Here is a 15873-nt window from a genome sequence, read left to right as displayed (position 1 = left end):
CTGGTGGACCTACTATAAAGGGGTACTCCATTCATTTATTCATTGTTCATACCGCTTATATTCTCAACGGTCGCGAGTGGTGCTGGAGCCTATCCCAGCTAACTACAGGCATCATGCAGGGGACACCCTGAATCAGCCGTAAACCAATTGAATGACACAAGAAACGGACAACGATTTATGCTCACACTGATACCTAGGGAAAATCTAGTGTCCAACCTGCCTACCATGCATGTTTTTGGGATGTGAGAAGAAAATGAAGTACCTGGAAAAAACCCACACAAACCAAAGGAGAATGTGCAAATTCCAGACAGGAAGGCCCTGGGTTCGAACCCCAGATCTCAAAACTGTGAGGCTGACACGTTAACCACTCTGCCCTATATGAATGTGAATTAAAAAACTATTTTCAAAAACAATTGCATCAGTATGTACGGCAGCTGAGTGTTTAGTGTGTCTGCCTCGCAGTGGGGGTCCTGGGTTTAAATCCAGGTTGATCCTCCTGTGTGGAGTTTGCATGTTCTCCCTGGGCCGCGTGGGTTTTCTCTGGGTAGTCTGGGTTCCTCCCATATTCCAAAAACATGCATGGAAAGCTGATTGGACAGTACATTGCCCGTAGGTATGAGTGTGAGCGTGAATGGTTGTTTGTCTCCTTGTGCCCTCCGATTGGCTGACCACCGATACAGGGTGTTCCCCGCTTATGGCTCGAAGTCAGCTGGAATGGGCTCCAGCACCCCCGCGACCATAGTCATGATAAATTGGTTCAGAAATTCTCATTTTCTGAACCACTTAATCCTCACTAGGGTTGCAGGAGGTGCTGGACCCTATCCCATCTGACTAATCTAACCCATCAGTACATTAACAGGTTAATAAAAATGATGGCAACATAGAAAATCTGTAACCCGTTTTAGTTTCCTCACATTAAAGCGAGTATAATGAACTAACCTATGACCATCCTGGTCCATTGTGTCAAACATTCCATAAAACGTGCTCCTAATACACCCTTGGCTTTTATTGTGAAGGTCCGCATTAGTTTCACTCGGGTTGATGGAAGCGCGACTGCAAAGCAACCCGATTTTAGAGCGCGGTAGCGGCTCCCTGCTGAACGTCAGCTTCCTCGGGATGCGAAGAACTCGGCGTCGCGCATTGCGGAGGAGATGCAGGACGCAACTCCACCGTTCTTTTCCCGTCATCTCGTCTGTCAATGGATTTGGGCTTTCACGCCTCTATCTCGTTCTTCTTGACCAGGATCTTCTGTGTCTCCAAACTATGAACATGCTGCGACGAGAATCTGGGAATACAGGCAAGTTTTGCAGAAAGTCGCCGACCGTCGACTGTTGAATGGGACTCCTTGAGTATGATCATGTTTAATTGATGTGAGCATGTGGCGAGGACTGCAGCAGCGCACACCACCGTGTCAAAAAAATGGAGTTTGAAAAGGCTACATGTCATGGTTTTGCGGTATTTTGACACACGAGTTCACTGAGCGTTGAAACAGTGATTGCTATACTGTGTAGTATTTTATTATTAATATTATTTTTTTGCATTGTCAACTGGTGGCTTGCATGAGTGATATGGCCTCATCTCCTGCTCCCAAATAGGCAATATGAATCAGTTTTTTTTCACGTGTACAATGGAATATTAAATTTGACATTACATCATTATATACATTTAAAAGGTAATCCAATATATCAAATAATCCAGACCACTGTGAGACCAAATCTGTCATTAATTCAGTCACATGTACATGCATTATTTAGGCAAGTGATGCCCACACTATATATAAAAAAGCTCAAATAGTTTATCAGTGTTCATCTATTTATAGTGGCAGGTTAACAATTAAATGCTCCTAATATGCATTATTATGAACTTAAGATGACTATGCATCATTTCTTAAGTTGTATTAGTCCTCTTAAAATAAAATTATGCTTAAAAAATCCATTAGAATATATGCAGTTTGTCTGCTAGCGAACATTAAATATTAAATGACTTCTACAGGCAAAGTTTCGAGGCAATGTCTTTCAATTTGACATTCAAAATGTTACTGATCTTAATGTATGTAATGCCTATGCTTCATATGTGACTACTAATTAACCTACCTACATATCTCAGTGTCTTGATATTTGGTTATACTACTCAGTCTGCAATGTGTTTACCTTAGTGTTTTATTTATCTAACGTACCAGTGGGTGCAATCTGCAAAAAATGCAAAGCAGTCTGGAGTCAGTTGGCAAAGGGCCTAATGGCCTTGGCCATTTAATCATTTGTAGGTGTGAGATGTTCAAATGCAACACTTCAATTTCTTATACCTGGTCACAACCATTCATGTTTATATGGAATGTTTGGTTTCTATAAGGAACATACAGGGACGTTCCAAAAAACGACCATGTTAGATTAATGTTTCATGAATGTGCTTGTGAGTTATGCTTCATCTGAGTTCCAAGTGATTTATAGTAAACTACCGTATTTATTTGAGTGTAACACGCACCCGTGGATAATGCGGACCCATAATTTGTGACTAAAATTGGTATGAATTCACTTTTTTTCAGCTCACACCAAGGATTACGCCAGTACTGGTAACATTCATTCACAACATATGGTACGGAAACCTGATAAAACAAACTACTAACAATGTGAACACAATTTTTTTAATCCTTAAAGTTTAAATCATCATTATATTTAAAAATGTTCAACGTCTGATCATCATCAGATTCACCAAATAATTAACAAAATTCTTCTTGAGCAAGGATAGCGTCCATGGGCAGACTCGTTTCCCTGGAGCAACTTTAAAAACATTTTATTTTTTTACCCCTATTACTCTGTAAACTTACCAATGGCTATTTGGAGTAGGCTGGCTTTTGTCAAAGAAGGTAGATTATCGCCATCTGGCGGACAAATTCAGGTTTTACGTCTCTCATTATACATGACGGCTTTTTCACCAATGGAGGCAGTGTTTCACCAGGATTTGTGTATAACTCACACCCGAACTTTGCTTCAGGTTTTTGGTAGAAAAAATGTGCGTGTTATAGTTGAATAAATATGGTAGTTCAGTCAACTTTCAAGTAAACAGTCAGTTGGTTGCAGTCAAGTGTTGCATGTTTTCGCAGAAAAGTCATTGTAAAACTGTCTGTGCTGGATCATTTGGAACAAAATCCAGGACCCACAGCGGCCCTTGAGGATCGGTTTGGAGACCCCTGCTTTGCCCTTCTACCTGAGTCAATGTTTGAAAAAGCTTAGTAGTAAAAGAGCTACAATACTGGATTATGATGTACAGTGTTCCCTCGCTACTTCGCGCTTCAGCTATCGCGGACTCAGAGCTTCGCAGATTTCTTTCAGGAAAAAAATAAATAAAAAATTTAAAGTTATTAAATTAAAATTATAAATTACATCATTTTACAAGAGGTGGAAACAAAATATTCAATGAGAATTAGTAATTGCATCAAAAAAGGGCAAAGAAATGGTCAATAACATGGTGAGAGTTCAGGAATCGCATTGATGACGTCATGGCTGTTTACAGGCGCATCTTCACCGCCCAAAAAAAACAATGTTCACAACTCCCAATAATGATGTTTCTTACGTGCAAAAAAACTGCAGAATATCCTCCATCCGGACATGATGTTTTTGCTTGGTGGTGCTTTTGTGCACGTGATACATGTTTCTTTAAGCATTTTTGAAGGGGCACGCCTACTTCGCGGAAACGCAGCTATTGCGGGTGGTCCAGGTCCACATTAACCGCGATAACCGAGGGAACACTGTATACAATTATTTGCACCAGAGGGTAAATTGAAATCTAGAGCAAACCATGAAAAAAATTATGTCTTGTGAAAAATATTCAGTAATATTGTTTTAATAGCCTTGACAAAAGTTAATACATTAGTTTATTCTCGGCTAAGTGTAGAAAATGATTCACAAATGCTTGGACAGTATCCATGACAAAATTGTACAATAGGTGTTGGTTAGGTTGACGGTCCCCTAATCGCAATGTAAATTGGAATTGTTAAATGGCTAATCTGGACTCACCTGTTAACACAAAGAACATGTTTTTCAACCAAACTTTCGAGGTTCTTTTTTATGTTCGAACTGCTTTTGAATTTGCAAACATCTCACAGAGCAGAAACATTTGGAACAGTTCAGGTGGTTGTGCAATCATTGTTTTCATTGTGGATAAACATCGAGTGTGGAAGAACCAGAACATAATGGATGACTTAAATACATTTAAGTGGTCTGAAATAGTTCAGAATTCCTGGAATGCATTGCTGTATTGTGATTATCACGACACGATAATCGCTAAATGGAAAAAATATTTTTCTTAAACAGGAAAAGAAGAATTTAGTTGGCTGTGTGTTTGTGTCCAAGTTTGTAGTCAGCTTTCTGTATCCACTTAATTATAAGCAGAATTTTTGCACATACATGTAGAGAAATCTCAAATACCATTTGATAATTTGTTAGGCTTAAGAAACAGTTTTCCTTATTGTAAATCACAGGAATTGAGAATGTATGTGTGTGTATTTGGGGGGATTACTAATGCAGTGTTAGCCCAATGCTGTTACTAACTATTATTAACCCTTAGGGCAATGTTATAAAATAAACCGTAACATTCTTTGTGGTTGTGTAATTGTAAAACCAGGGTTAACCAGTGTTAATAGAGAAATCCCAACCCAGTAAAACCCTCAGCGTGAACTTCAAAGCTGTAATTTGAAAGTGACTCACACATTATTTAGCCTTCAGCACACAAGGTGACAAGTGCCTTTTCCTGAAAATTGTCTTTTTATTTACAGATTGCAATACCTAGAGGGGATTTCACAGTTCTGTATCACCAGCCTGGCTATTCGGCGTTTAAATTTATGGCTTGTTATCAGGCCACCCCAAAACTATGTACCGTATTTTCCGGACAATAAATCGTCTTTTTATTTCTATAGTTTTTCTAGACCTGTGACTTATACTCAGATGTGATTTACTAATATATTTTCACGACCATCCAGTGCACCGAATTAAAAGGCGCAGTCTTGGTTACACATTTGCAATTTCTGTATTTAACACATACATAAGCTTCTCTGTATTAATGGGCGCAACATACTGTAGCACAAATCCACACTGAAACATATATGTGAGTATGCATGTATATGTATGTTAGCCTCTATTATTAAAAACAGAGGATAGCATACTTGCTCAATTTTTTTTCTTCAAACATCGTCCCCAATATCATCAAAATCTTCATCTTCTGTTTCCAAAATGGACATATCCATCAAACACCCCACGTTCCCTCTTGTAATTGTCAGAGGGCTCCTCAGAAATGAATCCTGTTTTGCAAAAGCTCGAACAGCAGTGCAAACATCCCAAATCTCATAGCATATAATACAAGGGTGGCCAAGTTTGGTCCTCGAGAGCCGCTCTCCGGTCAGTTTTCCATATCTCCCTCTACCAACACACCTAAATCAAATTATCGGGATGGGTATCAAGCTTGTGGACAGCTTGCTGATGAGTTGATGATTTGATTCAGGTGTGTTGGTGGAGGGAGATATGGAAAACAGACCGGGTAGTGGCTCTACGAGGACTGGAGTTGGCCACCCCTGGCATAATCCATTAAAAAAATTGTGTGTTAACCCCTCTGCCTCCCAGTAAAGCTATACTATAGACCATCTGTCATCTATCACTTCCAGGCTGCTCGCAACTACATTTTTACCCAGTGTATTGAATTGAATTCTTTAATTGTCATTATACAAATACATAATGAGATTTAAAGCTTTCACCACGTTGTGCCCAAATAACAAGAAACAAAACAAACAAAACAAAACAAACAAACATAAAATAAATAATTAATAAATAAATAAGTAGTCCAAGTGAGATCAGCAGTCCAGGATGAGTTCCATGGTGTTGGGAGACTAGTGTTCAGCCCTATGTTGTTAAGAGTGCACCACTCGCTGAGTCTATGGACTCAACAAATAAAAAAACAAACACATAGATCATCTATATATAGTAATAATAAGTGCTTAACATAATAAACAGGTAGTTTAAGTAGTAGTCAAAATGGGTAAGTGGTACACTAATAGAGAGCGATTGCTTCGTCTTCTTTAGTTGACGGAACTCCTCATCCAGCTTCTTCCACTTGCATAACATGTATAAGTTGAACTTGAAATGTGCTTATAAAGCAATATAAAGTTATTTAAATACAGCCATACTTACGAAAATCTCTACCTAAGAAATATTTAGGTTATGAAACGGCACCAAGGGAATAATTTTGTCTTGGAATTGAAAGAAATTTAAGTTACAAATAATTAGTTAATAATAATAATAATAAAAACAATAAAACCTCCCGAAACGTAAATCAGCCTCCTGTATCCTTCATTGCACCGGCTTGCTTTGGATCCATTGTTTCTTCACTTAACTCTGCACTGATTAACGTAAAAAAAAACACGTAAAAAAGGCAAACTTGTAGACACTAGTCTACTGCTAATAGATATCTTCACGTGACGGAGACAGAGCGATGCTGTTCTCATTGTTCTCATGAGCATCCTCTTGCAAACTCGGCCACCTGGCGGCCGCATCGGGAACCTGCTTGAATGCTCGTATCTTAAATTTGTCTCATATCTCAGGGCGAAAATTTGCTCGGAATTTTTCTCATATCTCGTATGTCAAGGTATTACTATTATTACTATATACTATATACTACTTTTACTATAGAGATATATAGTATCTATACAAAATAGCAGGGAGGCAGTGAGCAGTAGTTGGCGTTCAGCCTCACAGTTTTGGGGTTGAGTGTTCGATCCTTGGTCGGTCATCACTGTGTGGAATTTGCTTGTTCTCTCCGGGCTTAAACTCTAAATTGCCCCTAAGTATGATGTAAGAGTGAATGGTTGCCCACCTCCTTGTGCCCTGCAATTGACTGGCCACCAATTTAGGGTGTCCCCTGCCTGGTGCCTCTAGTTAGCTGGGATAGGATCCATCACCCCACACAACTATTGTGCAGATAAGCATTTCAGCAGACGAATCAAGTAATGAATTGCATTATAAAGACCACATCTTTGTTCTTTCCTGTTTTGACTATGTCGATGCTTAGTCGGAAGGTGCACATATAATCTTTTGAATGGTCTGTATTACAGCAAAGTATCAGAGTACCAGTAATTGAATTTGGGTGAATAGCACAGGTTGCTTCTATGAGTCTCAAATGTCACATTTGTGATTCTCAAAGAAAACAGTTTAGCCCTGCTCCTTTGCAGACCACGTGACAAATTCAAAACAATATAAATCATTATGAAATATTTATGCTTTAACTGTAGCAGCAATCAACTGTAAATTAGCCTTTTTGTGCTCACACACAATAGTTTCTTTCTTATAAAAGAGCGCAAAATGATGGCACATTTGGTTCTTGCATCTGCTTCAAAGAAAAGTGGTCCCATATTCAAATTTGTCTGTTGTTTTCAATATTATTGAGATTTATGAGGCTGATCCAATTCAGATTTAATTACAATTATAGATTTTGGAGTGTCCACTATCCTGTTTGAACGTACATAATGCATATTTATTACTAAACCGATTAAACAACCAACATATCAAAATGCCCATGTTGCAGTTAAGTAAATTTACATTTTTGATTTTTATGAATGGAAATAATGTTATTGAAACTTTGAAAAAAGTGATCGATTGACTATTGCTATATATTAAACAACTGTATGAAGTATATTTAACAGTTATATAAGTATATAACAGTTCAGATGTTCCCTTTTTTGTTCTCTATGTGGTCTCTGAACTTAGTTTGTCACTATGGCAGTCAGGCATGCTGACTACTGAGGCAACAGCACACAGAACATTGTTTTCCTAAACTTAGATCACAAATCCAGTGGTCTGCAGTAACTCTGTAGTTAGTACGTTTCAGAGCGAATCAAAAATTATGGTTTCCAATTAAGTCATTCATTCCTTTTCCATACTGCCCATCCTGGAAAAGGTTGCAGGGATTACTGGAGCCTAACTCAAATGACTTTGCGTGAAAGGTAGATTACATCCTAGACTGGTCGCCCGTCAGCCGTTGGGGACATAGAGAGACAAACGACCATCCACACTCACAATCATACCACCTCCAGCGGGAATCAAGCCCACGCCTACCCAGCTTTAACAGATTGTTTTTACAGTATTGCCAATCGAATTCTGTCAAATGTTCTATATTCTCATTTCTAAATTGTGAATATGTTTCTGCTTTTGTAGGTCTCTGATAGGGTTATCACCTGGAGCAAAGCTCTGGAGTGACCCACACCATGAAGACCCAAAACACCAAAGGTGTTACGCCATCATCCCCTTCCCGACGGCGAAAGCCTCGCTTTACTCTACGAGGCCGAAAAAAGAAAGATGGTGTGATCCAAGGCAAACTCCGCCTACGTTCTATTGCCGGAGCCTTCCTGGTTCTAGGGGTCATCGTGGTCATGGTGGGCACCGCTTTAGCAGTCGCTGGATACAGAATGTCACGTCTGTCTGTTCTGGAAGCCACAGTGGGAAACCGCGATTCCAATAATCGGGGGAATTTTAGTCTGGGAGCTAGGAGTTTCTTATCAACTGTTAGCATGATACACAGTGAACGGATGAAGCTGCTGGGACCTGTCATCATGGGTGTGGGACTTTTTATTCTCATCTGTGCCAACACAGTGTTGTATGAGAACCGCGATAGAGAAACTCAGATGCTGCTGGCTCAAATGCGCAGTGTAATCTGCTCTGTGTCTGCTGCGGTGCCGTCGGCGGATCTTCAAGAAATGGCAGTAGCTAACTCGATGTCCAAACATCATTGGGTGAGCAGTTTGCCAGCCGCCCAACTCAACAGTTTCTGTCGGCAACAGCTGGCGAGTTCGGAACCCGTGCTGCAAACTAAAACAGATTACAACCGGGGAATCAGCGCAGAGGGAATTTACCGACAGCCATTACTGCAAACAGAAGCTCTCCATCATCCAGAGTCAATGCCTCCTGCTTCAACTGACTCCTCCTCATTTGGCTCCAGCCAGGTGGATTGCAACACACAGTGTGAAACCGAGCTGAGCTTCAACACCCAACCCAACACCCCAATTGTAAAGCTTAGTAACTGCCTGATGTCCGCTAGCTCCATGTCCACCTTAGGGTTGGACGATACGGACATTCCAGCCGCTCAGCCTCGGCGCTGCCAAAGTATGAGCTACAGGACTAAACCTTACGTAGCCCAAACTTCTTTGCGAAAAGAGAGACTCCTTAACAGGGAGGAAAGCCTCTCTGATCAAAGAGAACCTCTTTCAGTTTGCATTAACATTCCAGGACAAATTACGGATGTCACGGATCAGCACACCCGTCAGAGCTGGCCTCGGCTTGACCTGGGCATAGGGAGACGCTACTTGAAGCTGGAAAACCGAGAGGACTCGGTGGACAAACTATTGGATCAGTTAGAGCACCAGTGTTTGCACTGGGATAAGAGTTTTGGTTCAGGACCTTTTCAGTGATAAAACACTTATGGATACCACCGGATATTGCGACAACCAGGAAGTTATGAGTTTCTAAACTAGCCTACACGAACAGAGCCCAGCATCCTTTGGTGTGTTTGGATTTATTAACTGGAGTGTCTGAAACCTGAGCCTGTGGAGGCATTTATATTTGAACGGGGAGCAAGAAATCTACCATAATGTTGCTGTTGACTTTTGAAAATGGTCAAGTGGTTTAATTTCAAAGCCCACACAATAGGGGCAATGATTGAAAGCAAGGGGGGTTGTTTTCACTGTGAAGTCCTGTCTGAACCAAACTACCTGTTTCCCTTGACTCTTTAATTGTCATAAGTCATCGTAGTGTGTACTCATAGAAATGAGACGTGTCACTTTGTCCACAAAGATTTCGCTTTACAAATACAATGCATGTCAGTTATGTACTGTGGTGTATGTTACATCTCAATACTTATGCAAAGAAGTATAAATGTCGTTCTTATCTGCAAGAGATCAATGCTTGCTAACTAATGATCCCAATTCAATACAACTTTGGTCTTAATTGGCTTAATGTTAATTATTCATTCCATTATACAAACGGACAAAAATTACCACATCTTTTTGGTTGAAGTGTCCGATTTGGACCTTTATACACTGCTGTAAAGAGCCGGTAAAACTTTGAATGGCAAGGAAGATATGGGTGCTGAAATGCATTATTTTGAAGGATCATTTCAAACTTGAAGGCGACCCGGCGGATGAGTGTTTAGCGCATCAGCCTCACAGTGAGAGACCTGGGTTCAAATCCATGTCAATCCACCTGTGTGAAATTTGCATGTTTTCCTCGGCCCTGCATGGGTTTTCTCCTGGTACTCCGGTTTCCTCCCACATTCCAAAGACATGCATGTTGGCTAATTGGAGACTCTAAATTGCCCTTAGCTATGAGTGTGAGTATGAATTGTTGTTTGTCTCCTTGTATCCTGTAATTGGCTGGCCACTAATTCAGGGTGTCCCCCGCCTCTGACCTGATGTCAACTGGGACAGGCTCCAGCAACCCTTGTGCACAGCAAAAGTTCAGTATCCCATATCATAGAACTGATAGGATGGCCAACGCTGGTCCTTGAGAGCCCCAATCCAGTCTGTTTTCCAACTCTCCTTCCCATACCACCCCTGAATCAAATGATCAACTCATCAGCAAGCTGTCCAGAAGCTTCATACCAATCACGATTATTTGATTCAGGTGGTGGTAGGAGACATGGAAACCAGACTGGATGGGGGTTTAAGAACCAGAGTTGGCCACTCCTTGAACAGGGTACGTATGTTAAATGTTTTAATGTGAAGGAGAGAGAACAAAACAAGTTGATGATATGCAATTTACCATGCCTTTAACAAAATCTTTGGCCATTTTTACACACATACAGACAAAAACCCATCCCACAAACACAGAGTTAACGCAAGACAAATACATCAGCCAACTGATTGATTGGTTCCACTTTAATTCATTTTGAGGGATGAGTGATCATTTGATTTTCCTAAAAATATAACCACTCTTGTCCACCAATTACACCTAGATTCAATTAGCTACATTAGCCTGCTAGTATTTGTTTGCAAACATTCACCTTAGTTGCTGCATAATTTTACATGGTTTACAATTAAAAGATTGATTGAAATATTAAAGATGACTCCTGTTCTCGAAAAAAAAATGAGATTGGGAGACAGGAAACAGATTCCCCTATTGATGATAACAAGATTCCTAGGTAAGAGACCAAAGTTGTATTGAGTGAAATCCTCATCTTACAATCATATCTGTTAGTTAACCAGAATTTCAATGAAAGCAATGAGACAGACCTTTTCCCTTCAGTCTCATAGTCCTTGTCTGGCACTAATCATGAGAAGGATCCTCCCACAGTTCAACACAGGGACACACATGTAAATATGGACACGCATAGCCCTCTCTGATCTGCTAGACTAATTAGATTGTGCAGATGAGGCAAAACAGCCCTGTCCAGATTTTGTGAGGTCATCACTGCTAAGGAGGAAGGAGAGTATGAATCACTGTCTGTGCACCCCCCCAATCATTCCTACTCTCCCATAAATCCATGTGCAGAGGTGACCTCTCTATGTCTTTCCAGTTCTGTCTGTGCGTGATGCCTGTTGTGTATTTTAAATGTATTCTAAGCAATAGTAGCAGTCTGACAGTACAATCAATGGCTATGTCTTGCCCTTTGTCAACCACTGCATTAAAAGCCATTGCCACGCCTGTGTTGCAATTATAACGCTGGGCAAAAACTGTGTGCCATCATCTCTTTTATTCAAGCGGTAAATTCAGTGGCACCTGCTTGTTGATGTATGCAGCTTGTAATCTACTCTAGAGGCCAGCTATTGACAAACCCATTCCTCAATCTAAAGGAGCCCTTGGGTTTTTCCCTTTTTTCTCAAGCACACTCTATCCGACAGAGATCGTGGCGAGCCCAAAAGCCCACTTTATCATTTGATGAATTACAACGGCAGAAGGTAATGCCTTCCTTACCGCTTCCTTGCTCAATTCTTCGTATAAAAAGGTGTTCTGAGCTAAGATGGTGCTATAGTAGGTAGAGGGTGGGGGATTTTGGAGTTGATAGGGGGTACGTGGTGAACTCCCTGGATGCAATTAGCCTAAGCAGAGCTTCCAAATTTTTGCCTTCTTATGTGGTTTTATGGTTCTATCTGGGCAAGAATGCATTCCTTTGTGATCTCGTTTCACTTAATTGGTCATTTGGAAGAGGCCTCCTGGGTTTATAACAGCTCATAAAGCCAGCAGGCATGACAGACTGCCCTTTAGAGCCAAATTTTTAGGAGGCTTTGGGATGACTGTGCTGGTAGTTCGACTCTGAGTTTGTAGTAATTTTACTAGTTCAGCATTAATTCTTCTTCCATCTTTTAAATCCAATAATAATGCAATCAACACCGACACTATATATCACACCGCCATTTAGCAGTTCAAACACAATGTGAAACGAGATAACACATTTCTATGGCCACCGAGTGATGCACAATACCACATAAGACTGACAACTTCCTTTAATTAGTTGCTGTTAAACTTAATTGTAGCAGAGCATTAATGTTAACATTTAATTATTTTTGATGAACACAAAAAGTAACTAATCTAGTAACGTGATGATCACATATATTACAGTTAACTTTTTAAGGAATCAAAATCCATTATTTAATTTGAACAAAACCATCCTAACCTGACTCTCAAATATAATGCAACCAATGGTTTAAATTAAGTAAAAAATATTATTATCATTATTATAATTATTATCATTATCATCATTATTATCATTATTATCATAACTATCATTATTATCATTATTATCATAACTATCATTATTATCATTAGTATTATTATCATTATCATTATTATCATTATTATCATTATCATTATTATCATTATCATTATCATTATTATCATTATTATCATTATTATCATTATTATCATTATTACCATTATTATCATTATTATCATTATTATCATTATTATCATTATTATCATTATTATCATTATCATCATTATCATCATTATCATCATTATCATCATTATCATTATTATCATTATTATCATTATTATCATTATTATCATTATTATCATTATTATCATTATTATCATTTTTATCATTATTATCATTTTTATCATTTTTATCATTATTATCATTATTATCATTTTTATCATTTTTATCATTTTTATCATTTTTATCATTATCATAATTATGATTATCACCATCATAATCATCATTGTATTATCATCGTCATCATCATTGTCGTCATCATCATCATCATTACTATTATTATCATCATCGCCACCATTCTTATTATTATTAATAACATTATTATTATTTTTGCACATCAGTTTTGGTATAATGTTCCAAACTAATTTAGTTTGAATGTTCTTCTTGATCTTTGTCACTCAATTCAGACACTATAAAAAATACTTTTCAAGCCTGATTTCTGATGGGGTTTTGATTTACGACATAATTAAACCAAATTTACAAAAAAATATTGTTTTGTTTAATCTTTAGCAAAGAGATCGTGTTTTTTTTTTATGCCAGTGCAAGTTTAAACTGACACACTGTATCGGAAAAAAAACTTTGGACTCCTGTGGGCATTAACACCCTAATTGCTTTCGCCACCAGTTAAAACAGCCCATCTGTTTCCCTTTATTTGCACTTTTCCATTATGATAGTGAACAGTGCATGACATTGTCAAAGTGCTTGGCTTGCTGTAAAGATGAACCCATTTTTAAATTCATTCTATAATGGCACTTTTCAAAAAGACATGTTTTTCAGGAAAAGTTTCGGCTTGATCTTTTCAGCTACACAGTATGTCGTATTATACTATGTATAGGACTCCATCATACAATTGTACTAATTAAAAGAAGAAAAAAAGTTTGATTTCATTGGAAATATATTTCTTCTGCAATCGGTTAAAGAGACGGCAACATTTTCTCCCATTTTTCTCTACACAGAATTTTACAGTCACTTTTGTTTACACAATATGTAGCAACTTTAATACATACACATCATATTTACGACTGTAGCGCTAAATATGAGAAAACCCTGCCGTCTTTCTAAGTGAGCACACCTTTACAAATACGCCCCCTAGTGGAAACGCCAATACCAATGTCTAAATGTAGACGTGACTGTTTGTTGTCCTTACGTGTCATCAGCAGTGTGATTAACATCCGAGATGCAATATGATTGTTGAAATATTTATAAAGTTAAAATAAACTAGGCATTGCTGAAGCAAAAATATTTAGCAAGTTGTGTGAGGGTCTGCGTAATGCTGTTTTCCCTGTAGGCTTTGGGGGTCTTTGAGGACATCCACATCTCTGCTGATTTGTACTGACCAATCCGACATGTGCTTGGAGGGAAACAACTGTCCCTGCACGTTGAGGTCTTCACAGCGCTTCCTCTAATCACCAATTTAGTGAAACACGTCTAGGAAAATTTCCAAGTGGACTTCAAAAGTAATTTAATCCCCCTTTAGCAGTCTATATTGTTACTTTAAAGTTCATTAAATCTGCAGTTTAATGATTCAGTCCGATGAATGATTACTCTTTTTATTTCCAAGAGTTATTTATTTCATTTAGTTTTCACTAGCTTATGTAATTTTCCCTTGTAATGCATGTGGCGTGTATTCCAACCTTCAGCACAGAAAGGCTCAGTCAAGAGATGACTATGCTGTTAAAGAGTCACTCACATTGAACAACATCTTATCTGACCTTGTTTTCACATTGTCTTGCTTTAATATTTTGGCTCATTTCCCAAGGATGAGTTATTGTAAATGTGGAAATCTCACAGATCATTTCACAACCTCTTTGAAGAAAGTAGAAGCAGATTGTGCTGCCACAGTAAATGAAATGGTTGAGCTCCAATTATCTGGGTTTTACACTGCAGTCACACAGAAGTCATTGCGTGTCCATTTAACAGGAAGTCTGTCAGCTTCGGTTGGGGGTGAACATTTGCTAATGAATTTTAGGTAAGCCAGCTTGGGGTAAACAAGCTTCGAGGGTTGTAAGGGGGTCAAGAGAAATTGCAGCAATCAATGTTTGGAAAATCCAATAAAGCAGGTAAACTCTGATGGATGTATCTTGTAACCAAACAAGAGATGTGTTATATCTCATAAGGTACCAAACTCAATTCAGCTTTACAAGCTGATTTGTCGTTATAAGAAAGATAGTGTGACATTTTGGTCCCTCATTTACAAAAGGTTTTACAATTAGAAATAGAATCTACCTCCTTGCCATCTGAAATTTATGTCTAAGTACTTTGTATGAGAAAACTAACACGCATTAAAATGTCTAATCTCATCTCATTTTCTGAACCGCTTTATCCTTATTAGGGTCGTGGAGGGTGCTGGAGTCTATCCCAGCTGACGGCGCGCCAGAGGCGGGGGACACCCTGAATCAGTGGCCTGCCGATCACAGGACACAAGGAGAGGGACAACCATGCACACTCACGCCCAAACCTAGGGCTGATATACAGTGTTCAATCAGCCTATCATGCATGTTTTTGGAGTGTGGGAGGAATCTGGGGTACCCGGCAGAAACCCAGGACACCCCAGAAATGATACATATACATATACATACATATATATATATATATATATATATATATATATATATATATATATATATATATATATATATATATATATATATATATATATATATATATATATATATATATATATATATATATATATATATATATATATATATATATATATATATATATATATATATATATATATATATATATATATATATATATATATATATATATATATATATATACATATATATATACATACATACATATATATATATATATATATATATATATATATATATATATATATATATATATATATATATATATATATATATATATATATATATATATATATATATATATATA

At 38.2% G+C, this 15873-nt stretch overlaps 1 protein-coding gene across 1 annotated transcript; it reads left to right on the top strand.

Annotated features, from left to right (window-relative positions):
* The first annotated feature begins 1002 nt into the window (after positions 1-1002).
* tmem200b (transmembrane protein 200B) lies at positions 1003-11704 on the top strand. The gene is made up of 2 exons (XM_077743961.1): positions 1003-1297; positions 8196-11704. The coding sequence occupies exon 2, from the start codon at positions 8246-8248 to the stop codon at positions 9443-9445; it is 1200 nt and encodes a 399-aa protein (XP_077600087.1). The 5' UTR covers positions 1003-1297; positions 8196-8245; the 3' UTR covers positions 9446-11704.
* The last annotated feature ends 4169 nt before the right edge of the window (positions 11705-15873 follow it).

This window comes from Stigmatopora nigra, chromosome 21 (assembly GCF_051989575.1).
Source record: "Stigmatopora nigra isolate UIUO_SnigA chromosome 21, RoL_Snig_1.1, whole genome shotgun sequence".
Lineage (NCBI taxonomy): Eukaryota > Metazoa > Chordata > Actinopteri > Syngnathiformes > Syngnathidae > Stigmatopora > Stigmatopora nigra.
This window is presented reverse-complemented; position numbering and strand designations above follow the sequence as displayed.